General features: G+C 54.0%; 10 protein-coding genes across 10 annotated transcripts; 5 read left to right on the forward strand and 5 right to left on the reverse strand.

Annotated features, from left to right (window-relative positions):
* Window positions 1–202: 202 nt before the first annotated feature.
* Window positions 203–1,807, reverse strand: BU25DRAFT_443587 (mannose-6-phosphate isomeras-like protein; the record flags this gene model as incomplete). The annotated part of the gene is made up of 5 exons (XM_033709370.1): window positions 1,745–1,807; window positions 1,670–1,690; window positions 1,526–1,617; window positions 1,237–1,474; window positions 203–1,185 (listed from the first exon to the last, which is right to left on the reverse strand). The coding sequence occupies exons 1-5, from the start codon at window positions 1,773–1,775 to the stop codon at window positions 203–205; spliced, it is 1,365 nt and encodes a 454-aa protein (XP_033556000.1). The 5' UTR covers window positions 1,776–1,807.
* A 128-nt stretch (window positions 1,808–1,935) lies between these two features.
* BU25DRAFT_415809 (uncharacterized protein) lies at window positions 1,936–4,035 on the forward strand. Its single transcript, XM_033707624.1, has 4 exons — window positions 1,936–2,253; window positions 2,582–2,645; window positions 2,696–3,106; window positions 3,393–4,035. Exons 1-4 carry the CDS (start codon window positions 2,143–2,145, stop codon window positions 3,860–3,862), a joined length of 1,056 nt encoding a protein of 351 aa, XP_033556001.1. The 5' UTR covers window positions 1,936–2,142; the 3' UTR covers window positions 3,863–4,035.
* Window positions 4,036–4,371: 336 nt separating this feature from the next.
* On the forward strand, window positions 4,372–5,625 carry BU25DRAFT_463403 (DNA glycosylase; the record flags this gene model as incomplete). Its single annotated transcript, XM_033710598.1, has 2 exons — window positions 4,372–4,926; window positions 4,975–5,625. 2 exons carry the CDS (start codon window positions 4,372–4,374, stop codon window positions 5,623–5,625), a joined length of 1,206 nt encoding a protein of 401 aa, XP_033556002.1.
* A 397-nt stretch (window positions 5,626–6,022) lies between these two features.
* Window positions 6,023–7,837, forward strand: BU25DRAFT_463404 (uncharacterized protein; the record flags this gene model as incomplete). Its single annotated transcript, XM_033710599.1, has 1 exon — window positions 6,023–7,837. The coding sequence occupies one exon, from the start codon at window positions 6,023–6,025 to the stop codon at window positions 7,835–7,837; it is 1,815 nt and encodes a 604-aa protein (XP_033556003.1).
* Window positions 7,838–8,292: 455 nt separating this feature from the next.
* On the reverse strand, window positions 8,293–10,533 carry BU25DRAFT_482278 (uncharacterized protein; the record flags this gene model as incomplete). Its single annotated transcript, XM_033711128.1, has 2 exons — window positions 10,329–10,533; window positions 8,293–10,223 (listed from the first exon to the last, which is right to left on the reverse strand). The coding sequence occupies exons 1-2, from the start codon at window positions 10,438–10,440 to the stop codon at window positions 8,293–8,295; spliced, it is 2,043 nt and encodes a 680-aa protein (XP_033556004.1). The 5' UTR covers window positions 10,441–10,533.
* Window positions 10,534–13,029, reverse strand: BU25DRAFT_230975 (N-anthranilate isomerase). Its single transcript, XM_033701422.1, has one exon. The coding sequence runs from the start codon at window positions 12,941–12,943 to the stop codon at window positions 10,628–10,630; it is 2,316 nt and encodes a 771-aa protein (XP_033556005.1). The 5' UTR covers window positions 12,944–13,029; the 3' UTR covers window positions 10,534–10,627.
* Window positions 13,030–13,386: 357 nt separating this feature from the next.
* Window positions 13,387–19,187, forward strand: BU25DRAFT_495520 (uncharacterized protein). The gene is made up of 2 exons (XM_033711860.1): window positions 13,387–13,524; window positions 13,577–19,187. The coding sequence occupies exons 1-2, from the start codon at window positions 13,460–13,462 to the stop codon at window positions 19,086–19,088; spliced, it is 5,577 nt and encodes a 1,858-aa protein (XP_033556006.1). The 5' UTR covers window positions 13,387–13,459; the 3' UTR covers window positions 19,089–19,187.
* Window positions 19,188–19,741: 554 nt separating this feature from the next.
* BU25DRAFT_311293 (uncharacterized protein) lies at window positions 19,742–20,764 on the reverse strand (the record flags this gene model as incomplete). Its single annotated transcript, XM_033702133.1, has 1 exon — window positions 19,742–20,764. A coding segment is annotated over one exon (1,023 nt), but the record flags the coding sequence as incomplete, so codon positions are not given.
* A 416-nt stretch (window positions 20,765–21,180) lies between these two features.
* On the forward strand, window positions 21,181–23,586 carry BU25DRAFT_415814 (uncharacterized protein). Its single transcript, XM_033707625.1, has one exon. It carries the CDS (start codon window positions 21,353–21,355, stop codon window positions 23,459–23,461), a length of 2,109 nt encoding a protein of 702 aa, XP_033556008.1. The 5' UTR covers window positions 21,181–21,352; the 3' UTR covers window positions 23,462–23,586.
* Window positions 23,587–24,722: 1,136 nt separating this feature from the next.
* Window positions 24,723–24,944, reverse strand: BU25DRAFT_353551 (UPF0057-domain-containing protein; the record flags this gene model as incomplete). The annotated part of the gene is made up of 2 exons (XM_033703462.1): window positions 24,723–24,761; window positions 24,810–24,944. The coding sequence occupies 2 exons, from the start codon at window positions 24,942–24,944 to the stop codon at window positions 24,723–24,725; spliced, it is 174 nt and encodes a 57-aa protein (XP_033556009.1).
* Window positions 24,945–25,203: the final 259 nt, after the last annotated feature.

Raw genomic sequence — 25,203 nt, forward strand, 5'->3', positions numbered from 1 at the left:
AAGGGCGCACTTGAAGCTGCAAGGTGTCGAACTCTTAAATATCATTCCAGACCTCGGTATTCGTTTTGTATCATGCTGGAGGTACTCAGCCAACCATACTAGTACCCCGTTGCCGTGCCTTAAAGCTGCCTGGAGGCCTTAGACAGGTCAACCTATCAATCTACAGCATGCTGTTATGACTGTAGTGATCCTCGCAGCTCTCCTATAGCTTTTGCTTTGCATCCTCATCGAGCTGGCAGAAGGCTTTGAACGTGACCAAGCCCTCCTCGTCCCCAGCGTCGGTTTCACTCTCGATGACTACCTCCGCGGTTGCGCCAACGAAGTAAACATAGCCCTCCTTCAGTTCCTCCTTCTTGGGGCCTACACTGATAGTACCATTGCCTTTAGTGCACAGCACGATACTTGGGCCATCAATGGGATCAAACGTGCTCTTTGCGCCACTCTTGTTCAGCGCCGTCCTGACGACTGCAAACTCAGGTATCGGAGGATCATAGAGGGTATTCGATGAGTTCGACGAGTACGCAGTGGTGTTCAGCTTCGCGTAGGCGTAGTCTGTAGGGTTCATCTTCTGTTCGCTGATCGGCGCGTACGAGTACGTCAGCATCGTGGTAAGGGTCTCGACGTCCTTGAACTTGGGCGTGAAGCCAGCACGAACAACATTGTCGGATGAGGCCATGCACTCGATGATATCTCCGGAAAGGTAGGCGTGGATGTCGTCTGCCTTGAGGAACATAGCTTCACCGACTTCGAGCTTGACATAATTCAGGAAGAATTGGACGAACAGCCCAATATCGCCAGGGAACTGCGAATCGAGGCGGACAACAAGGTCGGCAAGCTCTTGACCATCGTTGGAGGGACCGCCATTGCCGGCGAAGGATGAACCCTCAGATTTGGCGGCGGAGATGAGCTCCTTGGCTGCAGAGGCGAGAGCGTCCTTGTCCGTGTTCATGACCTTAGTAAACGCCGACTGGAGAGCCTTCTTGTTGGCCTTGACATCCTCCTCTTTGTCAGATGTCTCCTTGCCCTTGACTGTGTTCTCAAAGTTCTTGGCCTCCTCTTCGCCGACTAGCTTTCGCAGCGACGGGATATTCTGGAAGAAATGCGCGATCTCACCGAGGGGTCGGAAGCCGCACAGTCCGTCAAAGGGTGTGACAGCGATGGTCATCTCGGGCTTGTGGTTGTCATCTTGATTGTGATGTCAGCCTGGGTGATCTGGGCAGCATTCGCGTGTCTGACCTGGGTAGTTTTTCGAGTCTCTCTTGTGTAATTGCTCTGCAAGCTTCTTGTTTGGGTGTGCCTGGATGCTCAACGCCTTGCCAATAGACAGGACCTTGAAGAGGAAGGGTAGCTTGTTCTCGTAGCGCTCGGCGATATCTGCGGAGAGGAGAGATTGATTCTCTTGCACGAGTTCGAGGAGCGAGCGCTGGGTCTCAAGGTCCTTCGAAGGAAGGGAGGGATGTGTGCCCATCCATAGCTAGGAGGATGTCAGCACCTCGTTTTGCTCGGTATTTCGGGAGAAATCTACCTCAGCGTATGGTTTGTCTTCTTGAATGTCGAAGTCCTCTGAAGCTGTGGCGGCGTGGAACTTGGCGGCAGCAGAGTCCTTGCCGACCTTTCCTGGAGAGCTTCAGCATGTCGCTGGGTAAACATCAAGCGCGGGGCAGCGCACCCCAGTCGTAACTGTTCACGCCTGGAGGTAGTCAGTATATGGATTGTCCCTTATATTTTGGGACAATTGTCGTACCGCATTGCAATCTGATCAAAGGTACACGCATCTTTAGGAGCTCCTGGCTGTATTGTGGTGATGAAAGACACCGCAACGTCAGAGCTCCAAGGGAGTCTTGGTGGGGTCCATACCAGCCACAACGGAGGCTCCACATCCGCATCACCAGATCGGCAGTAGGTTCAATTAAGCTGCGTCCCACTCCATCCACTATCCCCCTTCCAATCGCTTAGTGCCTCGGTGCCCTGTGTTCGCTGACCTCCGCACCACTTGCATTATCATTCTCCTTCTTCTCTTTCCCCTCTCTATTCCTCCCAAACCCCTACTGATGCGCGAAGGCAATCAAGCCCCGAGGTAGTGGCCGCACGTCGGACTGGCAGCAAGAGCTAGGGAAACATTAGGGTGCACCTTCCTTCAATATGGCAGCACGCAGTAGGCCCCGTGGTGGGCAGATGAAGGATGAGTACGACGAGGAAAGATCTCTTTGGAACCAGATCAAGTCTGATGCACGCCACATCGACCAACTCATGGTAAGCATACTCTTACGCACCCATTTCCGCATTGTTATCCATATCATCACACCATGTCTGCCATGGAGTTGAGGCGTTTGAAGGATACAGACGGGTATTGTGGAAAAGCTTCTAACCCTGTGGTATCGCAAGAGGACCATAAGCTGTGGGGCAAGATTAAATGGATGACCAAACGCATCGACCGGCGAATGGCACCAGTGATGGTAAGCGGTTGCTGGAACGCATCGCCGCCAGCGGTCGAATGAACGTCCTAAAAACCCATCGTCAGCATATACTGTTGATGCCGGATGTCTGCAATTCGTTGGGCTGCTTCTGACATTGATTGTAGGCACAAGCAGAAGCTGTTCGTAAGAAGATACTGGACCTGGAGACAGCCCAAAACGCTCGACTAGGTTTGTCCAACTTTGCTTGCCATACAATATGACCTGTACTGATCATTTAGCTCGTGGAGCCCAGCCTTCGGACAGAATCGACGATGAACTCGAGACCAACCTGCGTGAGCTTATACGACTGGACAATGAGACGATAGGCCTCCTCAGCGGCGACAACGACATTTCTACACAGATAGGGATTCTGTCCGCACTTAGAAGCTCAGACGACACACCCACATCTGCATCACGCGCAACAAGTGTCGGTCACGGCAAGTCGCAGCGGGACCGACAAGGCAAACGCAAAGTCACCGACAGCCTCGACGACCGGGACAGCATCGCAGCCGATAGCCCTGGACCAAGCCCCAAAGTCGTTATCAGCCAAAAAGATAAGCTCATTGCGAAATCGACGAGTAGCAGGGCAGGGTCGGTACCTATTGGACGCGAAGGAAGCGTGAAAGCCGAGGACGACGACAATGGTAAGGGTAAGAAGGGTCGCTCTTCTATTCCCAGATCTTCTTCCAGCGCTACAAAGAGGGGTTTTGCTCGTTGAGCGAGCAGATCGTACCCTTCTACTATGTTCCGGCGTTACACTAGACGGCAACGATACCCGCTTTGGCATTCCTCATACCTCTGTTTGACACGCTCCTAGCTTCTTAGTCTGGTGAGGTAGTTCATTTCAGAACCATGTCTTTCAGCTCATGTCTCTATCTCTTCTCTGCTCTCATGTCCATTCACCGACTACAGCTTCGTGACTGACATGCCTACCAGACCACCCGCCTCGACGTCTGTCGCCCAACACCGAAGTGCTCTACCGCAACAGCAAGCACCGTATCAACCAGGAGGGCGAGGGCATACTTTGCCGTGTTACCAGCGTTATCGGCGACGGCAAGCAGCGCCGTTACGAGATCATCGATGCAGACCCAGATCCACCGACACCGAGCCAGCCATATCGCGCCTCCGTCGCCCATCTCGTTCCTATCCCACCACCATCTGCCAACACCACGCTTCCGGACTTACCGAAGAAGAGGGGCGTGTTGGCGCTCTACCCTAGTACGACAACTTTCTACAAGGCGGAAGTTGTTGCCAACTGGGTTGCCGAGAGGGTCAAGAAGGAGAAGGATGACAAGGATGCAAGTACGGATGGCAAGGACAACCTGGTTCGTCTCAGATTTGAGGGAGAGGATGAGGCCGACAGAGAGATGAGTGTTGAAAGGAGATACGTACTGCCGGACAAATGAGCGGCTCAATTACAGATGTAGGCTTGGAAGGTAACCAATGAGTGAGGATTATCGGCCGTCTTGCATAAGTGCTTGGGTAGTACGCACATCTTGGTGCGTGCTATCTGGATAACAGTCCAAGTATCAAGACTATCATATCAATACTATTACTATGCACAACAGCTTGGCGCGTCGGTCGTCCATGCAGTCATGAAAAAGTCGCATATTTGCCAGGATTGTATTCGAAAAGATTTTACTCTTCAGTCAAGGAGTGACATAAGCAAATTTTCTCCTCGATGAAGCATCAGAGCTGCATCGTTGGGATATATCTACCACATTCCTTCACAGCTTACATGTGTTTTCGCATTCGGCCTCCATGCGCTCTCATTGGCTGGCCACTTTTTGACGAATGACACTGACGACATTACTGTCTATGCTGCGCATCGACACTCCTGCATACTTGCGTTCAAGCGCCGACGTGTTGAAGGACCTCAACTTCAATCTATAGGGTTCAATTGGCCTTCAACAATATGCGCACCTCCCGGATATCACGCGATACATCGCGCATCCTCGCCGCAAGCCGAACACTACGTCAGACCCGCTCCGGCGCGAACCCACCCGTCCACGACGCTTCAGACTCCGAATTGAGCTCTGTGCCGACGGATGCAGGCTCAGATGGCGACTTCGCGACTCCTCCGCCTAAGAGAAGGAAGACTGTACGAGATACACCGGTGAAAGTCAAGCACGAGAGCAAGGAGGTATCTTTGACAAGCACCACGTCGCCGAAGAAGGAAGCAAAGCCAAAGAAAGCGCGTCGCGTACCTGCGAAGAAGATCAATGGCGCAGGTGGGAGTGTCAAAATCGAGCCGCCGCCCAATTGGGAGGAGATATATGCTCTGACACGAGAGATGCGCAACGAGAACCTCGCGCCGGTGGACACAATGGGTTGCGAAAGTCTGGCAGACAAGCAAAGGAGTCCGCGCGATCAGCGCTTTCAGACACTCGTAGCGCTTATGTTGAGCAGTCAGACAAAGGACACAGTCACAGCTGTCGCTATGCGAGGCATGCAAGAACGAATGCCAGGCGTAAGGTCTCCTACTCATATAGATCCCAACAATTGCTAACACGATCAGGGCTTCAATCTCGAATCCGTTCTCGCAATCGAACCTGCCGAGCTCAATGGTTTCATCAACAAAGTCGGTTTTCACAACCTCAAAACCAAATACATCAAACAAACTGCCGAAATCCTGCGCGACAAGTTCGCCTCCGACATCCCCGACACAGTAGCCGGGCTCGTCTCACTCCCGGGAGTCGGCCCCAAGATGGCATACCTCACACTCAGCGCAGCATGGGGCCGCGACGAAGGTATCGGCGTCGACGTGCATGTGCACCGCATCACGAACCTATGGGGCTGGCATACGACACAGAACCCAGAACAGACACGAGCGGCACTGGAGAGCTGGCTGCCAAAGGACAAGTGGCACGATATCAATAATCTGCTGGTAGGGTTTGGACAGACGATCTGTCTGCCGGTGGGGAGGAAGTGTGGGGATTGTAAGTTGAGCGAAAGAGGCCTATGTCCGAGTGCGGTGGTTGGTGTCAAGAAGAAGATCAAGAAGGAGTCTGTTGTCAAAGTCGAGCCTGATGGAGAGGAAACAGTGAAGGAAGAGACAGTTGTTGCTGAGGTCAATGAGGTGAAGGCTGAGGATGTGGATGTCGCGGTTGGCGATATCGAAGACATCGGACGAGCATCTCGAAATCGTTCAACACGAAGCAAGACTTAATCAAGGTATACTTTCGAGCCTTCCACCATGATCTCTACATCAAGAGGCTCCACATCCCATATTACACATGTCACGTTTCGAACGTGTTACTTTCGCGCTCGACAAGGCAGCAGCAAACGGTCACGGGCAGTCGCATGCAGCTTCCTCTACTCATGCGGGGTTGCAGACCCCCGCAAACAATGTGTTTGCCTTGAGCAGCTTTCACTTCACCCCGCTCGAACTTGCGTCAACCTGATCCCCACGCCGGTGAGTGGTCCACCGCGTACGGTACCGAAGAGACCCTCAATACACTCCACCGACTGGGCATCTCCCCCAATTTTGCAGAAACACACTGACACCATTCTCGGCTACCAACTGCACTCCTACAACTGTCACGGCACAAACATCACTCAACAACATGCTGTGGCGGAAGAAGCTACGCTCGCCCTCACCTCCACGCTTGACCAGCTCGATACCTGAGATGGAGCACCACCTGGCCACAATGGATTCGCCTATCCCTGATACCCTAGTCGAGAATATCGACGCCTCTGCTACCACATCTGAAGAACTCCGCGCTGCCTCGAAGACCGCCCAGGATCGTTCCGAGAAGCATGCTGCCGACCCGACCCGGGAGGCCCTCAACAACCAAATCGAGGAAAACGATTCAGAGCCGTCCGTGACGCCTTCCAAGGACGCTGAATCCTCAATGACGAAGAAAATCGGCTCGATCCGCACCAAGGCCCAACGCTCGCAACCACAGTTCTTAACTCTTGTCGCTTGCGTGTCATACCTGCTCTTCCAGCTCCTCGGTGTAGACCTGGGACTGCGCCTTGTCAACGGCTACACTGGGCCTCGGCTCCATCGAGCTGAAGTCCAGCTACAAGCTGCAGTGAGCGACTTGGTCAGCGAACAGATTCTGCACAACAGGCTTGACAACCTCCTGAGTACCACGCTGGATCGATGCTACATGGAGAGCTACGAACACTGCCTTGCTCGTGGCCTGTACAAGGCAGACAATATGTTTCTTGGCGTCGACTTCACCCAATTTTCAGATGTTCGAAACCAGACCATGGACTGGGCAACCGACAACTGCGATAGGCTGCTGTACACGCCCCAGCTGTACGCTCCGAATACCTCCAGGCTCTGGACAACGGCGAATAATATCCGACGGGCTGCTGAGAAGGCTTTGAGGCTGTTTCAATACAAGGCCACGCTGCTACGTTGCAAGTTGCACGGTATGAACCCTCGACTTGCTGCAAAGCCCATCGTTGTGGAAGCAAACAACAACATAGCAAAGCGTTCTGAAGTACCTGCCGAGATGCCTTTCGGTTTCGGGTTGGATTGCGAAGGACGTGCCCACTGTCGTTTGATCTACTCAGGGCTGTCCGCCTCAGCTACTGACCGGAAGACAATAGATGAGGCTGTCGTTAAAGCGAGCAAGGAGGTATTCAAGTGGTCGTATCCATTTGAAAGGATCTTTCGCGTCAACGGCTACATGATCAGCCTCCTGTCTCTCTTGCAACCTTTACTCGGAAATTTCTTCCTGCTCGCAGTACTCCTCTCCCGACCTCGACCCCAGTCAAAGGCCAAGTTGCCCCTGTCCGCAAGGCTTGCACGTGCTTGGATGCGCATCTGCAATAACATTGCTTACCTGCAACATGATGAGAAGCTCGCCCTTGGGCTCATCATCAACACGGCTCTGTATGCGCTATTGCACTACCAACTCGAGTATATTATCTCGGAGTTCGATCAAATTCTGCTCCCGGTCGGTCTAGGGTTCTGCGTTTTCCACGCTATCCAAGCTCTTGCGTTCCTCGACCCTGAAGTAGCGACAAAAGAGACTTTGCGCAGCTTCTGCCGTGCCACGAAGGAGCTGTACCTCATGATCCAGGATATTGAATCCTTCCCAGAACCGACTTCCAAGACCCAAGTCCCCTCCGCTCATAGCGAAGCAATCATAGCTTCCGTTGCCAAGCCGGCCTCCAAGATCGGCGCCCGCTTCATTTCACCACTGACGCCCATCTCTGAGGACCTCCAGCAGGAGCGCAAGGTCATGCATGCAGAGCAAGGCAATCAGCCTGGCGATGATGTCGAACCGCGGTACAGATACGCTACCGAGACCGACTCCGAGTATGAGTCTGATGTACAGCATGCTACCTATGTCGATCTTGTTGGAGGTGCGACGCCCACGGTTTCTGAGGATGGGGAGGAATGGACTGTGGTGGAGGATTGAAGGATTGACAAAGATTTCATGCTGGAATGTTGGAATACTCGAGTGCCTCCGGGGTCTTGTTAGGCTGCACTGCTGTCAACATTGGCGTGCAGGCTTGTATGGGACGACCACACGTGATGGATGACATGCGGGCTTGGCCAAGTATATGGTAATGATAATTGCGATTACGAACTGCGTGCTTGCCAGGATGGAGAAACAGGAAACCATAATAGAAAAGAAGACTGCTTCCCATGGGGATGCCTTTCGGTTACTCGGATAGAATGGTCATAGATATGTTACAGATGAATGTCAAAATTCGGCCAACTCCACGTTACGAGGTACGCCGCCTCGTATATGCTTGATATCTGTAAGTCCAGATATCTGCCTACACACATGCCGTGACGCCAAAACCCTCTTTCCATCCCGTTCCCAATACCACATAACCCTCATATCCCCCTCACCCACGACCATGTCACTCACACATTGCCTTCCTCTCCGACGGAAACGGCCTTCTCTTCTTCACCCCCCCCCCCTCCAGCCAACCCACTCCCACCGCTACCACCCACCCCTCCCTCACTCGTCTTATACCGCCCCCAAGCATCCGTCGTAGGCCGTCCCGTAATGCCATTGAACAGCGGGCGCGAGTAGTTCGGCTTCTTCTCCGCCTTGCGAGCGAGTCCTAATTTCCTCAGCCTGGCTTCCTCTGCTTCCTCGGCGAGCAGCTTCGCCTTTTCTGCTGTCTTGCGGGCGACGTCGATGTCGTTCTGCACGGCTGTGCCGATTATGCCTTGGCCGGAGGGGTGTGAGAGCGCAGGTAGATTGAACGCGTTATACGTGTAGTTGTCGTCGTTCTCGTTCTCCACCACGCCCATCCGCTCTCCTGCCGCTTCGGACGTGATATTTCCCTCCTTGTCCATGCGCGGCAGTGTCTGGTTCTGAAACAACCCAGCTTCTTGAACCCGCAGACCGAGCGGTAGGCCTTCCTTCGGACGCACGTAGAGGAAGGGCTCGATACCGAAGTGCTGGGCGCGAGATTTGTAGAGAATCTTGGTGATGTCGAAACGTTCTTCCCAGGATAGCAGGGTCAGGTCGCGGAAGGCGTGGCGGAAGGCGCGCCAGGCGGTGGCGAAGGTGGATTTCATGGGTACGATGAGGTTTCTGTAGGGAAGGGTGGCGGAGGGCATGGATGGGGGTGTGTAGAGGAGGGAGCGGAGACGTGCTGCTTCGGGGTGGTTGTAGAGACCTTGCTGTGGAAGCGGGAGAGGAGTTTGTGATGTGACAGCTTGGAGTCCTTCATCGATGTGCATGGATGTGTCAGGCGTATCCAAGCCTGGTGCAGCGTCTTCATAGAAGGTTTTGTTGAAGTCGAAAAGTGCTTGGATGCATGCGCCATCTCCTGAGCCTGCAGCGTTTCCGCCTGGCGGAAAGTACTCGACAAAGGTGCAGTATACGTGTGGCTTAGTGTGGCTCTCGAGGATACTGAGTCGGTATCTTGTGATCTGATTCGCGCGGAGGTTGCAGCGGGTGAGTATGATCTTGTACTCGAAGCCAGTGGTGTCGAGGTAGTAGTGGTACAGATCTTTGAGGGGAGGTTTCTTAGCTGGGGCTCCAGTGGCAGAAGATGCGGGCTGGTAGGATGTGGTACTAAGAGCGTGTGACGATGCCGATGAGGGAGATGAGAGGTTCTCGGCATTCGAAGTTGAACACTGAGCCAAGGAAGGCGCGGAGGAGGTGGCGCGATCAGTTTTAGCAGTCTCGGTCTTCTTCGCCGCTGTCTCCTCAGCGTTCTTCGCCTTCGCTGCTTCTCGCTCTTCCCTTTTGTGCTTCAGATCGTCCGCGGCAGACACGAATGGCACGTTGACCACATCCGCAAAGAAGAAGCTCTTGGAGACTCTGGGCTTGCGAATGACTGCGTGGGACCGGGACTTGGACGTACCTGTACCCGTAGCCTTCTTCGCTTCTTCACAACCATTGTTGAACTTCTTCGCATCGATCAGTGGACCCAGCTTCCTCATCTCCCTCCTTCTCTTCCTCCCCTGCCACAGATACTCCCACGTGTATCTCGTCTCTGCAAGCTTCCTTCTCTTCTGCAGACTGTCTTCGAGCCAATCATAAGTGACGACGAATGCTCCAGCTTTGACTGCTGCTTGTACTGCGTCGGACGCGTTTTTCCATGCGTCCTTGCCGGCGATGAGGTGTGTGACGCCTCTGCGTACGTTAAGAGAGTAACGACCGCCGTTGGTTTCGATCCACTTCTTGAGCTGGGAGTTGTCGGCTGAAAGGGTGCCAGTCACAGCTATCACGAGGTTCTTGAGCGTACCCATGACGGATGGAGTTCGAGTTACCCCTGAGGATGCTGTTGGTGAATGGATCCAGGGGCCGAGAATATTGGGATTGTGGTTGTGGTCTAATTGCAGTTAGTGTAGGAATGACGAAGTCTGGGGCGGTGTCAGAAACGTGGGGATTCGGCCTATATGACAGTACAGATCCTGCAGTCATCAGTATGCTTTACCTTTTGGTGGCAGACCGCTGTCAAGGTGAGATAGCTGTCGGTCCAACTGTGCAAACAGAATTACAGGTAAAAGAGCGGAGAGCAACCACCCCCGGTCGTCCGTCACTGTCATAGATCTCTTCCTCTATCGCGCATTTATCTGTTGTTGGGATTCATCGATCGGTGTGGATAAATCTCTTGGGTACAATGTATAGGTGTGGTGGACATCGACGGAAGGGGAAGGGGAAACGTAGTGTAGTTGCTTCTGCACCAGTCCGGTACTGTGCGCAGGCCAGTGATTCGGATGTCTATCCTACCGTCTAGCTCTTCGCCGCCTTGATGAAGGCTCGAATCTTGTCCAAGCTCTGCTGCCCATCGTCCCCTTCTACACCGCTGCTCACGTCCACCGCCTTGACCCGGTCTCGGTACTCGTCAAGACCACCCAGCATGGATTGCACGTTATCAGCAGTCAAGCCACCTGCAAAGATGACCTTCAGACCCTCATCCTTTGCGAGGACTCCCTTGACATCTGACAGATCCAGCTGTTTGCCAGACCCACCTGAGCCCGCGTCAAGGAGAGGCAAGGCGTGGTGACCGCGACTTCCAATACCGTGGTCATGCGGGTTGAAGGCCTTGATGACTGGCACTGGGATGAGCTTCGTCCACTCTACAGGTTCTTGACCGTGGAGTTGTACGATATCGAGGTTGAGTAATCGCTGCTGCTCAAGGACGTACTCTAGTGACTGATTACGGAACACACCGACGAGGAGCGCTCGGTCGTTGACGGATACGAGTCGTTGTGCGGCGTGGTCGAAGTAGTCCGTGGCAAACTTGGCATCTGCTAACAACCCGGACTTCACCACCTGCGGCTTCTTTGTCTTGTGGACTGTTTCTGATATAGCCAGGGCTGTTTCAGCAGAAACAGTGCGCTTAGTGCCGATAGCCAGTATCATGCCAATCAAGTCAGCTCCTGCTTCGACGGCTGCTTTTGCAGCCTCAGCACTGCGCGTTCCACAGATCTTGACCATCGGTGTTGATGAAATCCGGGTAGGCTTTACTATTGTGCCACCAAGAAGCTCCACGATGAAGTCGGCCGTGTTCGACGCTCGCATGAGCGCCTCACCGACCAGGACTGCGCCAACGCCGTTCTCTACGTAAGGCTCGACATCCTTGGGGCCAGCGATACCACTTAGCGCGCACACAATGATGTCCTTCGTGACCATGCTCATAAGGCGGCTAGTGGTGTCCATGTCGACCTCGAAGTTGACGAGGTTGCGGTTGTTGACACCGATAACCTTTGACCCAAGCTTCACTGCGATCTCCATTTCCTCAACGTTGTTGACCTCAACCAAAGGCTCCATGCCAAGTGATTGAGAATACTTGTAGAGTCTCTCCAGGAGTCCCTGGTCCAACATCTTCACAATCAGGAGCACTGTGTCCGCGCCCGCCAATCTTGCCTCCAGAATCTGGTACTCATCAAAGATGAACTCCTTACGGAGAACTGCAGGCCGGTTTGACATGCCCTCAAGACCTTGACGGACAGCCTTGAGATCATCTATGCTACCCTTGAACCACTCAGGCTCCGTCAAGACAGAGATCGTGCTAGCTCCTGCCTTCGCATATGTCCTGGCCTGTGCCGGTGCGCAGGTGGACAGAGAGATTATGCCCTTCGATGGTGATGCGCGCTTGATCTCAGCCATGAGCGAGAGTCGGTACGGCGACTGGCGCAAGCGCTCTGGGAAGTTGATCTGCGGCGGTGCAAGGTTCAGATCATACGAAGCCTGTAGATCGCTCGGTCTTTGGGACGGGATCTTTTTCTGCTCGGCAACAGCCGCCTTACGGTGCGCATAGATCTTCTCGAGGATAGATGTCTGTTTGTCCTTCTTCGCACCGTTGGTAGCACCATTTGTCTCAGCACCGATTGCTTTCGCGTGTGCCTCCTTCTGCAGCCTTTCATTCTCTGCCCAAGTTCCACCCTGCATTTGAAGGAAGTTCCTGAACATTATACGTCCGTCTTCTGTCAAGATACTCTCGGGATGGAACTGCACGCCCTCGATTACGTACTCCTTGTGGCGCACACCCATGATGACCTCCTTGACATCTGAGTCAGGGTTCGCGGGGATCGTGGAGGTAACTTCCAGACATTCTGGTAGCGTGTTGTGTGTACCAGCGAGCGAGTGATATCTTGTGACTGGAACCTTCTGAGTGACACCGGCATAGACGCCCTTGCCATCGTGGGTGAGAGGTGAAGTCTTTCCATGCAAGATCTGACCAGTCACATCCACTGTGCCGCCGAAGGTGAAGTAGATGCACTGTTCACCCATGCACACGCCAAAAATGGGAATCTTGCCGGCGAAATGCTTGATTGCGGCGTTGCTGATGCCGGCATCTTTGGTAGGGTGTCCTGGTCCAGGGCTAACCACTAATTGTGTGGGGTTCTTCGCGATAAGGTCGTCAAGGGAGATTTCGTCGTTGCGGTATACTGTGACGGTTGCGCCTTCGAAGACGAGGTACTGGTATACGTTCCAGGTGAAGGAGTCGTAGTTGTCAATCAGAATGACATTGGAGGCGGTCGGTATTGGTGGGGAGGGGTTCGGATGGCGGGGTGAGTGATCGATGAGCTCGAGGGAAGGCATGTTGGGGGCGCAGACAGGTGACGAGCTTCTTGCAATGGGGACTTGTCGTCTGAAGTGTTGAGATACTTGTGGTTCCCAATTGCTCTGTCCTTTATTACTGAATACCGTTCTAAGGTCCAGTAAAGTGATCAGGCGATCGATGACTCTTCAAACGAGAGTAATAGAGCTCAATGCTAGTCTTTAAGCTCCAGTATGCGTATGCGACACAACTTGTATGAGAAGAAAGGAGCCTTTGGGGAGCAAAGCGGCGTAGGCGTGAAGTGACTCAGTTGATTTATTGAGCTCTCATTGCGGAGGGCGGGCGGAAGTGCATCGGTGCTTTGAGCTCTCATTCGCCGATGCACATGCGCCACAAACTGTGGCTGCTGTGGCTGCTCCGCCAAACTCGCATCAAAGCGCGAAGCTCTGCGCGACATTCACTCGTCCAAACATTTCGGCTCCACCCCGCCCACGCACTCCGCCCGCCTTAATGGCCTTTGGCTAGCTGTCTCTCACCCAGCGCACCGCAGCGCTACCATGGCTCCCATTCAATCGACCGAATTCGACCTGTCCAAGTGCTTCAAGGGCGAGCAGCAGCTTGTGTATGTTTACCGTAACGGAACCTGTATCAGAAATACTCATTCGTATATGCAGGACCTGGGATATCGCTTACCGCGCCCTTTGCGAACCCGAAACCGCGTCGAGAAGCGAAGCATTGCGCGACTTCCTTACCGCGAAAGAGAACGTTGAGATCCTCAGCCGACCCTGGAAACCGTTCGCAGAGCCATCGCCGCAAGAGAAGAGCAGGTTTGAATCGAAAACCGCACCAATCAGCGTAACGCCCACCCAGAATGGTCATTACAACCTAGACGAGATCAAGGAGGATAGTCTGTGGTTGTCGAAGGAGGCGCAGATATCAGAGTATGCAGCGCTGCAGCTGGTCGCGCAAGAATGGCAGAGCAGGTCGACTGTTCAGCTGCTGAGTGGGCTGACAGAAGAGGAGGCTTTGAGCGTGCAGGATGCTGCTGGTCTTGCCAACTTTAGCGCATCTACATTCGTCCCAAACTCGTCCATCCTCACGACACCCCTCGCCGGAAGATCCACACAATTCGATACCCAAGACCAGCGTCGATTACGCATCGTCGAAATCTACCATTCCACATGCGCCTCTATCATCCGCATCAGTCAGCTTCTCATCTCGTGGGGCGCTGCACCACAGCTGCGCAGCCAGACCATCTACGGCAACGATTACCACACAGTAGGTGCTGGATGGATCGAAGAGCTCGGCCAGAAGATTGCAACGGCGCAAGCTGGCGGTCCCGCGACAGCGTTAGACCAATGTTTGCAGGCTGTGAAGAAGAGGTGTGAAACCATCGATGGAGGTTACTCATGGGATGTAGCCGAGTCAATCATCGAGGCTGCATCGGAAAAATGGGTGACGGCGCAGACTGTGGAGCTACTGCATCTACTGCATCTAGCGCATGTGCATGCTGATGTGGTGACAAAGGGCTTTGTACCTGCTGCTACCGTCGAGGACTGGCTCACCACTTTCAACACACGTGGTTTCTTCAGGGAATTTCCAGTTGTCACACCCCGCCAAGAGCCACTGGTACCCGTCATCCAATTGCTGACCTCACTCGTCTCCTTGTCGATTTTGAAGATCGACCTCATTGTGAATGACCTTGACTCAGATGACTGCAAGAACTGGGAAACATCGTCCTACATCCTCAACACCGGCGTTGTGGAGACCATCACCAATCTCTTCGGCGAAGCTCGAATCTTAGGTCCAAGTCCTGCAACACCGCCAATGTTTGCTTGGGCAATCTTGACCTGGAGGCTCAACAACAGGGCGACTCTCGAAGAGCAGGAACGCGAGCATTTACTCGAGTCGCCCGACGCATCACGAAGGCCCCTTCCTGAACCGTCTGCGATTGAAGAGTCAGCCATGATTATCGGTCGCCTTGAAGGTTCTGAGCTCTTTGACGGCAAGATTCCATACCAGGAACTCGCCGAGGCTAGTTCAGCGGCCGGTGTTATGGCCATCATAGATCAACTGGTTGACACTGGTCTATCAGCGTTCGGCACCTCAGTTGATCAGATATCGCGCGATAGACTTCGATTGTCATTCCTGCAACTCCTTCGCGCTGCACTCGGCAGTGAAGTTGTCGTCTACAGCCCGGACCTTATCGTTACAGCGTACTCGATCCTTGGAGGTGACAGATCGTTCCGTGCCTGGGCTGGCAAAGATACTCTACACCACGCCGATCCTGTCGTCTCGTTCTTCCTGGAAGACGAAGACGTCCTGAGGCCACTTCTTCTGAATGAAGCGCGCCTTCGCTACCCTTACGAGTCGACGCCTTTCCTGAAGTTTTTCAGTGTGCTCACCCGTGGCGACAAGACAGTCCAGAATGGACTACCAACCTTCGTCGAAAAGCTTACGGAGACCAATCAGCTAATGCAACGACTGCCGATTGGGTTTGCAGGGTACGCGCTGACACGTGAAGAAGAGAACGCGAACTGGGTCGAGCTTACTGCAGATCTGCCTCTGTTCTCCTCCGGATCAATATCAAGCTTCCAAAGTCAGCGCCGCCTGTTGACCTCCTCAAGCACGGCACGCAGTGAAGGTCTCATGACCATCCCTGCCGGTACAGAGGGTATCATTGTCGATGACAGTGAACAACCATACGTGGCGGTCTGGCACTATCAGCACTCGACCCTGACATACCTGGTTCAACTGCTCTCATCGTACCCTAGTGGAAGCGGTAGGGTCGAATACACCACTCAAGAGCCTGCCTCAAGAGAGAACGCTGTCGAGATAGTCGGCCTCTTTGCAGACCTGTTGCACTCCTCACTCCAGTCATCTGAGGGCGTCTGCTCAGTTGAATTGCTAGAAGCACTGAGCATCAATACAGACGGCACCCAAGACACTGTCAACATCGTGCTAGCTGTTTTTGAGGAGGAACTGCTCCGGCTGTGCCAAGAGCCAGGCAATGAAGCCTCGCTTGAGCTACTTGTGAACTGCACCCACTTTCTCGAGGCTCTTGTGCTCATCGCACCGAGCAGAGTCTGGCCTTTTCTGGCACGAAGCCGATTGCTCGAAGGAGACGGCAACGGTGGCAGCCTTGCCGCCATTCTCATTGGCACTGAGATGGTTCTTGGTCGATACGACTTCCTCATTGGCTGCATACGGCTGTATGATAGGCTAGTGACGGATGCTGTCGACTGTTCTGTCGCTCGCAAGAACCCGAGCAAAGCTCTCAGCCGTTTCAATGCTTCTAATGTGGCAGAAAGTGGCACTTCTGACAAGATCATGAGTACCACGCTTTTCACATACGGCCGCACGCTTGCTAGCATCTACGAAAGCTCGCTGAGCTGGAAGTACACACGTCCGGATCACCGCCCAGAGATAAACATCGCGATCTGCGACGTGTTTACTAAAATCTTGAAGCTCGCTCACGGTGTGGACGATGCGCCACAACTGTCCGCCAAGCTCACAAAGCTTGTTGCGCCTATCGCAGAATACATCACCCAGTTGTATCTGACCAAGTCTGAGAGCAACCTGCCGACAAATCCTATTCTGGCGTCACTAGTCATTGGAGCTGGTTCTGATGGTTCGACTTTGCTCACCAGCTCCGCAGCGCTCTGGAAGCAACAGACCGAATCTACCTTGCTTTTGGCCAGTACTTTAGTGCGAGTAGCCTTGCTACTGAACAAATCATGGACGCACCTGGAGCAACAACTGTTCAAGGCCACACCACTACTTGCGCGCCTATACGCTACTAGCGATAGATGGAAGTCTCCTGTAGTGCGGCTGTTGGAAACTCTTGTCAGAGGCGCTGTTCGAGTTACAGAGTCACAAGAGTCTAACGGCTCGGCTGACCAGCAAGAGCCACCATCTCTGCTTGGTCATCTCGGCCCTCGCACCGCGAAGAACTTCTTGAGTGTCCTTTCCGAGCTTGACGAACCACTCAGGATAGTCGACATTCAGACGGACGTGTGGAACTTACTCTCTGCTGTGGTCACATGCAAACAGCAGTGGTTCTCGCTTTACCTGCTAACTGGCAACACGCCAAAGGAGTCACTACGGACGAAGTCCAATTCCGCGGCTGTATCAGGCCACAAGGCACTTCTCACATGGGCGATAGAATCTGTTTCTAACATGAGTCTGCCGACTTCCAGCACTGCAAGTCTCTCCTGGCCCTTATACACAGCAATGCTCGAGTTCATCACGTCAGCTCAGAACAACTGGTCCTGGGCGATGGGCGATCTGCGCAAGCACAAGAATCTCATCCACAAGTTGCTCGAATTCCTGTCCTGGATGACCAGACAGCTCAAAAATCCCAGATCGAATGCGGAGATTCTCCAACGCTCATACCAAAACCAATTCGCATCCTTAGCCTGCGAGGTGCTTGCAATGTACCTGCACAGCTCACGACAGTTTGGTGATGTCACACCGCTCAAAGACGTTGTTCCAGCCCTGGCATACCTCGAAGACAACGCTTTGCAGCTTCCAGCTTACAACGTCTCACTACACGGTAACCTTAGGCAGAACCTTGAGCGACAATTCCCTGGTGTCACATTGGCCAACTTCAAGCGAACTGCATTGTATCCTGAGTCATTCGGCCGAAGCTTCTTCTATGACGTCGAGCTTGCCGAGCAGCTCCTCGACTTCGACAGCAGGTGGGCAGGGCCTCGAGAAGGTACTGGCTTCGTCAATGAGGTTGAGAAAGCAAACTACAATCTGGGCTTGGTCGAATCTCAGGTTCAGCTATTGCAAAGTTGGAAGCTGCTTGCACTTGAACTAAGCCACTTTGTAGGCAAAGATGAGCGACTGGTGCAGGTCATCATCGGTGTTGTCAGGAGGTCAATGAAGGCTAACGCGGAAAGCAACTTGCCAGAGGAGTTGTTTGGTCAGCTCAATGTTCTCCGGGCTGATCTGTCATTCGGTCTACTTAAGAAGTTGGTTGAAGCCAAGATCCACACAGCAGAGGCACGACAGCTACTTGCTCCTGTATGGAACGCTATCCGGGCGTCCACTCCAGACTTCGACAACGCATTCTGTAGCGATGCAGTCCACTACTATCGCTCCCAGCTGCGAATCCTCTATCTTGCTCTGCAACCACACCTCATCGAACAAACGGAACAGAACGGAGAAGCCGACTTCCGCTCCAGCTTCCGCGGCACCATGCCTGCGAGCCACAAGACCCTCGAAACATCGAGCTCCACCCTCCTCCTCGAGATTCTTTCCGACACCATCGCAAAGGGCTTCCGTAGTCTAGCAACCCAGCTGCATGCCGACCCGTCCACTGTCTCGCCCTCAGACTTCGCTCTCCTCACGGCCATCCTCCAACGCATAATTGCTATTCCCGAGATGGCCAAATGGCAGACTCAGGCTGCGCTCCTCTTCGCCAACAGCAGCATTATCCGTTACGCTACCAGCCTCTTCTCTTGGTCCGATCGCCTCACCGTATCTCACAACGGTGTCGCCGACCCTGTCTACGGCGAGCTTGCACTGCTCTTCCTCCTCTCACTCTCAGCAATTCAAGCGCTTGCCGAGACTATGGCAGTCGAAGGTGTCCTCTCGCAAATCAACACAGCGAACTTGATGAACTACTACCGACGCTCCAACGGCATGGGACCCTTTGACTCACCAGCGCGCTTGCATTCCATCTGGACAAAAGGCATTCTACCTCTGTGTCTAAACCTTCTCCTCTCCGTTGGACCGCCGATCGCGGCAGAGATCTCCTCCTTCCTCAACCAGTTCCCCGAACAGCTCGGCCGCGCATCAAGCGCTATCAACTCGAGTGCCTCGTCACGATCGGCAGCCAAGAAGATCACACTTTCGGTGGCGAGCGAGACACATTCGCTCGCATTGATATCCGCGGTCCTCGAGACAGTGCGCAAACAAGGACCGAAGCTAGGCATTCAAGCCAACGAAGTCGCGTTGCTGGACTGGGACAAAGAGAACGTCAAGGAGGATATTGAGAGCTGGCTTAGCAGGAAGAGTGCGCTGAGAGAGCGTGTTGTCGCTATTGATGAGCGCGAAGTAGAGATGTTAGGGAGAAAGAAGGGTGAGGTAAATGAGTTGGAAGATCGCGTATTGGCAGAGCTGGAAGATGCTGGGAAGTGCTTAGGGTTGGGTAATGGAAAGAGCGAGGCGAAATGAACGATGACGAGAAGCTAGGAAGGCGCCAAGGGGGAACGTGTTGGGCTTCAGGATATTCTGAAAAGCGCTGGAGTTCGGACATGGTTTTTTGATATGACGATGTAGAAAACTATTTCATTGCTGTCTTTGTTGGCGGTCCGTTCTTTCTCGTTTCGTTACAAGTAAGACACGCGCTTGCGTTGCCGCGACTTCCTCCCTGCTACTCCTGCACTGACTCTCTCCACTTCCACCCTCCCTCAATCTCACCTTCGGGAGTGGCATTGAGATTGTGTTCACATGAGAGCCCCAGAAGTTCACTTGCGCTTCGTGTGTGTGTGTGTGTGTGTGTGTGTGTGTGTGTGTGTGTGTGTGTGTGTGTGTGTGTGTGTGTGTGTGTGGCAGGTCTGCGATGTTGGTATGCAATCAGCGTGAGAGTGGTTGGTAGTGGTTTCGTTCCGAGGTTCCGAGAATGCCTACTCCAGACACTACCGATGGAGTCCCAACCGCTCCAGCTAACAACAATATGATGGCTCAGGCCTCCCGGGGAGGCCCCTTGAAAGTACAGCTGCGGGGAAGTTGATGCCCGAGACTAAGTACGGGAAGCAGTGTGAAAGCACGATCAAGTGCTTCCGGACGATCCTCGCTCAGCCGTCATCCTCTCCCTCCTCGGTAGTCTCTCCCTCATCAATCCAGGTCCTGAACGCCCTAACCTCCTTCATCCACACATACCTTACACATATCCCTTGAATATCGAAATACAACGTTGATTCACCGCTCGGGCCCACATCAGCCAGCCCCTTCTTGATCAGGTTCCTCATGAACAGTATCAACAGTCGTATAGCCCTGCTCTGCGCCTCTCGGCCATGGTCATCATCCGTCTCAATACCGCACTCCGTCTGACGCGGAGCCCGTGTATTGGGGTCAGGTGGCTGCCCCATATATTCGACCAGGCGAAGTGCGTGCTGTACATAGGCCAAAACGACTGGCTTAGAGTCGATATTGTGCTTCGCGAGCGTGCCGTTCGTGATGAGGGTTGTGAGGAGGTCGAGGGCAGGGATTGCAATGGGGAGGTGGGTGAGAGCGTCGACAACGTGATCGGGGTAGACGTTCAGATGGAGTTGAAGGTCGACTTTGAACTCTTCAAACGTGCGTCTTGGAGTAGCTTTCCATTCTTGAAGTGTGGGGTTTTGAGTAGATTCGACGGCGGTGGCGACGTCGCGGTGCGCAACCTCTGGCAAGGCGGCATTGGAGGCGGCATTGGAGGTCGATGGTGTGGACGAGGGGTCGTAGATGCCTTCTTCCTCCAGCATGCGTATGTATGGCTGTACATCGAAGGGCGTGCCAGAATAGCGTGCATTGTATAGTTGCAGCGGCGTTGCAGTCGCGAGACCCCCCGGTTCCTCGCTCCCCAACAAGCGCTTGATCATCTCAAGCCGAGTCGCAGCGATGTCCTCGGCCGAAACATTGCCTGTGGCAGGCTGCCCAGTATGCGACTGCGTGGCTGCCTCTAGCCGCTGTACAGCCTCGACCCAGTGAGAGAGAAACGGATTGTGGCGGAGAGGCGTCTCGGCATTGAGGACCCACAGCCTGTACTCGCTGCTAACGATTGCGGCCAGTATCTTGGCGCTAGGCTTGTTCTGTGTCTCTATTTCGAGCTCATCGATCATGCTCTTGATTCGCAGGCTCTTCTCGAAGGCGCCGCCAATGCCATCCTCTTGGAGAGTGGAAATGTGGTCGAGATCCTTCACGACGTCTGCGCACCGGCGGACTTGGTCGCTCAAGTACTCGAGTTCGATGCGCGCGAGCGCCGACGTGAGGCTCATCGCTCGCGACTGCGGTGTCGCGTCTTGCGACTCGAGAAGCGGTCGTGGTATGCGTTGGGGTTGCTAGGCTCCGGAGAAGCCATGTGTGCGGGAAGGCGCAGGTGGGCGCAAAAAGTGAAGTGGCACCGTCGTGGTGTGGAGCTTGCGGGCGCTTGGAAGCTGCGTAGAATGCAACCGACGCGCCAAGCATCGTGCAGTTGATTGATTGGTTTAACGTCCTATCTGAGTCGAAAACATCGTGCAATGACATCCCTTGGTTTCAGCCAGCTTGTCTTGCCCGCCTGTCTTGGACACAGCAAGTTCTCTGCCTGCTTCTGCTGCCCATATAGGGGCAGCCTGCTGCTCAATAGATAGTTTCACCTCAATTCATCATTTGCACTCAGCGCTGGTCCAACAAGACCTCCACATGTCGTCCACCTTAGCAGCGGGACCTAACAGCATTAGCAGCAGACTAGCACGATGATGGGTGGCCCGCGGGAAGCCCCCGCACCCTCTGATACTGCCTTAGAAGGCGCTGCTCTGGAATGCAGGTTTCAGCAGCTGGGCTGGTGTCCCCATCAGTTCCATCGATTGCGCCAAATATGCACCCCTGGAACCCTTCGCTACCTCAGCACTCTCGACCGGCGCAATTACCGTCCAAACGAGCACCGCGCGTGTAGAGACCGTCTCTGTTGTGTCGCCAACAACGTGAACACAAAAGCGTACGAGACAGCGCATACGCGAACGTGTTCAGGCTCGTGCTCGCCTGTCGCTGTCGACGACAACCATGTCGTCGACATCATCCGCGCTGGCGGCGTTCCCATCATCAGCATCCACGCTGATGCTGCATCAACCTCGGCCGAACCAACGCTTCACTTGAAAGTCACGCCCCGCACCATCTCAACACGCTACACCGTCATTTCCCATGTGTGGTTCGATGGACTCGGCAACCCCTTCGCCAACGCTCTGCCGACATGTCAGGTACAACGCCTACACACGCAGCTGCTGTCTCTTCCACGCGATCACGAGGGCGGCGTGGTCGACATAGGCTCGCTGCAGATAGACTGGTCGCGTCAGAGTTTCGTACACCACCCTGAACGTCAGCCGCCGTCGTTCTGGATGGATACGCTTTGCATTCCCGTTCATCCAGAGCACGAACCTCTCCGCAAGAAAGCCATTAACCAGATGGCATCCATCTATGCGGCAGCCGTTCAAGAACTCGTGCTAGATGCAGAGCTGATGCAGTGCGAGGCGGGCACGGGCGCGGCACTGGAGACGCTGGCGCGTGTGGTATGCTCAGCGTGGATGACACGCAGCTGGACACTCCAAGAGGGCGTCTTGGCAAGGGAGTGCGTCTTCCAGTTCAAAGATTGTCCCAACGATCCAATACACGAGTGGTGTCTCCATGGGCCAAGACCGACAAAGGCGACCAAAGCGCTGGCTGTGAGCTTCCCTGTCGACGAAGAACAGTGGGCTGTGTACACAGAGCTGTACAATATCTTGTGGGATACGCTGCATCAAGACTGGAAGAGCAGGTACCGTAAAGATCCGCCTGTTCCACCCGCCCATCAAGTCGGTGGCGGAGCATTGTCCAACCTCGGATACCTTCGTTCTAACTACGCTGCGGGCGGGATCCACACACTCCCACCCGTTCAGGGCCTTTCGAAACGGGGCCAAAGCGGCCTGGATGAGCTGGACCATTTCACGATGCAGCTTGGATCGGAGCACCGCTTGAAGCAATTGGTCGACACATGGAACGAACTAGCGCACCGCTCAACCACGATGCCAGAGGACCTGCATGTCATCATTGCTAACTTGCTCGACTTCAATGCTGACAGCATCATGAGTCTACCAACGCGCGAAGAGCGCATGAGAGTCATGATCCTTAGCTTCGATACTCTGCCTGTTTCGTTGTTCTGGAACACTGGGCCGAAGTGGCGTGATAGCAGAAGTGCAGGTGCTGGCGGTAACAACGACTGGATACCAGTCGAGCCAAGCAAGAGCGAGTTGTCTTTGACGCCCGTAATGAAAGTCTCTGCTGGGTGGTTAGACTTGGAACTTGGACCTGGGCCCACGGGGAGTGTGCCGCGGGCGCAGATCCTTGGCCTGCGTGAAAATGAGGTCAGTATCTCTGGACAGTCGAGCTTTCTGTGTGCAGGTTTGTCAGAACTGGTGTACCATGTCGCTCTACTTGACGCTCAACGTGATGAAGACCGAGTAGCCGACTGCAGCGTGCCAGGCGAGGCTCCGCACTATCTCATCATCGAAAAGAATCCAACGCTCTTGTCACCCACATCTTCGATCAGGGGTGCCTTGTTCCGTCGCTGGCCATCTCAGAGCCCCGACAGGGACAGTGTGGTCCAGCTTTCGTACTGCTGCCCGGTCACTCTGCGTCCTCTCTCAAGAAACCTTAGTCGTGGCGAGCTTCACGCAGTAGCTGAAGTCCTTGACCCTCATACTCAAGTAGCAGTTAAGTATGGTCAGTCGCCCCTTCGATCACTAAACATCTCTTATCTGAGCGACGAGTGTCCCTCACTTACTCCACCGCACAAGAACGAGCTTCGCAACGGTACCGCTCAGAGAGCAAGCTAATCGCTCCTCCCCAGATCCCATCCCTCATTTCACCCCCATCCCGCGACGTTTAAACCGCGGTCCGACACTCCAAGGCGGTGTGGCCATAATCATCCTCCTCCCCATCCCCGCCGTCCTCGGAATCATCTGCATGATATGCTTCGTCATCGTCATGGCCCGTCCACCCTACACCTTCACGCCCCTGGCGCAAAGTCTTCTCGCTGCATTCATCACACTCTACATTGGCTGCGCGCTTTTGGGCTTTGCGTGGTTGTTGTTCATCGAAGTGTTCATGTACCGCATGTGGCTTGCGTCATTTGAGAGTGGGTGGGTGGAGAGGGAGAGTAAGGGGTGGTGGGGCCGGTATGTTGGGTTGGAGAGGTGGCTTGGGAGGGCTGAGCATGCTGTGTATGTGCGCGCTAAGGAGGGTGTTGATGTGCTGTTTCGCCTTGCAAGCAGAGGTCGACGAACGGCGCGGACGGCCAATGGCGGAGCCGGTGAGACGCGTGGATGATGCAACGGAAGCCGTTGTTTGTGACGCTTTCGATTCCTGAAAGCGTGGCTGTCATCGAGACGGTCAGAACTATCATGCACGACCGGGTGTCCAGGTACATTCGATAGACGAAAAACGAACCGGCCCGGCATGTCTGTGATGGATTAGCCTCTTTAGTTGTCATCAACGTCACCTTTGAGGAATGAGTTTCCTTTCCGAAAGTAACAGGGCCTAGCATTACAGTACACGAGGAGACAACAACGCAACCTATGCTGGTTCTGTAGAATGGGATACGAGGCAGCGGTCAACAACTATTGCAGTCCAGCACGAAAGATCGGCGCGATTGCGTCCAGTAAATCTGCGACGCACTAGAGCTATCCTTAGACAAATGACTAGGTTGCAATGAGGGCATGTCCAAGGACGAACTACTCCACAGCACTATGATGTGGTGAAGCAATCGAGTATTCACAATAGCGAGGTACATCGAAGTCTTGATAGTAAAGCTTAATTCATCATGAAGTGTTTGTTGGCTACAGTGCTGTCATAAATGTCCAACGTGCTCTGGCGCCGCCAGATAACGGCGACACCGCCGGGGAGGCGATGTCACAAGCAGCCAGGTAACCGTGGCGGCCGCTACAGCGGTCAATCGCAATCGGCGGTAGTCGCTCCGGCCAACTCATAAAAGCAAACGGCGTGGTAATAGGAAAAGGGTATCGTGGATAACGTCGTTGATACGTTTCTCAGTCAAGAGGTGTTGACCGAAAACAAGCCTTCGTCGCGGCGGTTCGGCTAAAATTTGAAAATGATGTACAGCGCGTGGATGATTCCCTGGTGGTGTTAGTAACCATGCGAGGCACAAGGAGGTGATAGACTTACGGGAATGTAACCCAGGATGGTCAGCAGGATGTTGATGAAGAAATCAGCATTGCAGCCGCGCTCGAGGAAGACACCGACAGGCGGGAGGAAGAAAGCAAGTACGATCTTGCAGAGGTCGGATGCGGTGAGAGGCATGTTGTTGATTTGTTAACTTTCGAAACGGTGTGTTGTAGTTTTGTGTGTGGCTTGTGTGAAGCTTGAGAGAGGCTGATGTAGGTGGGTTGTACTCTTGCAAACTAAGGCGGCCCTCAACTTATGTATGGCAGGAATGCAGGCTGCGGGAATGACGGAAAGTGTCATGCTTAGAGATGACGTAGCAGTCCAAACTGGGCGGGCAGGGATCGCAACCGGCGCCAGCCTTTCCTGCAAGCGCCACAACTTACCCAAATCAAGC

The sequence above is a fragment of the Macroventuria anomochaeta genome (assembly GCF_010093625.1).
Source record: "Macroventuria anomochaeta strain CBS 525.71 unplaced genomic scaffold BU25scaffold_51, whole genome shotgun sequence".
In the NCBI taxonomy this organism is placed as follows: Eukaryota; Fungi; Ascomycota; class Dothideomycetes; order Pleosporales; family Didymellaceae; genus Macroventuria; species Macroventuria anomochaeta.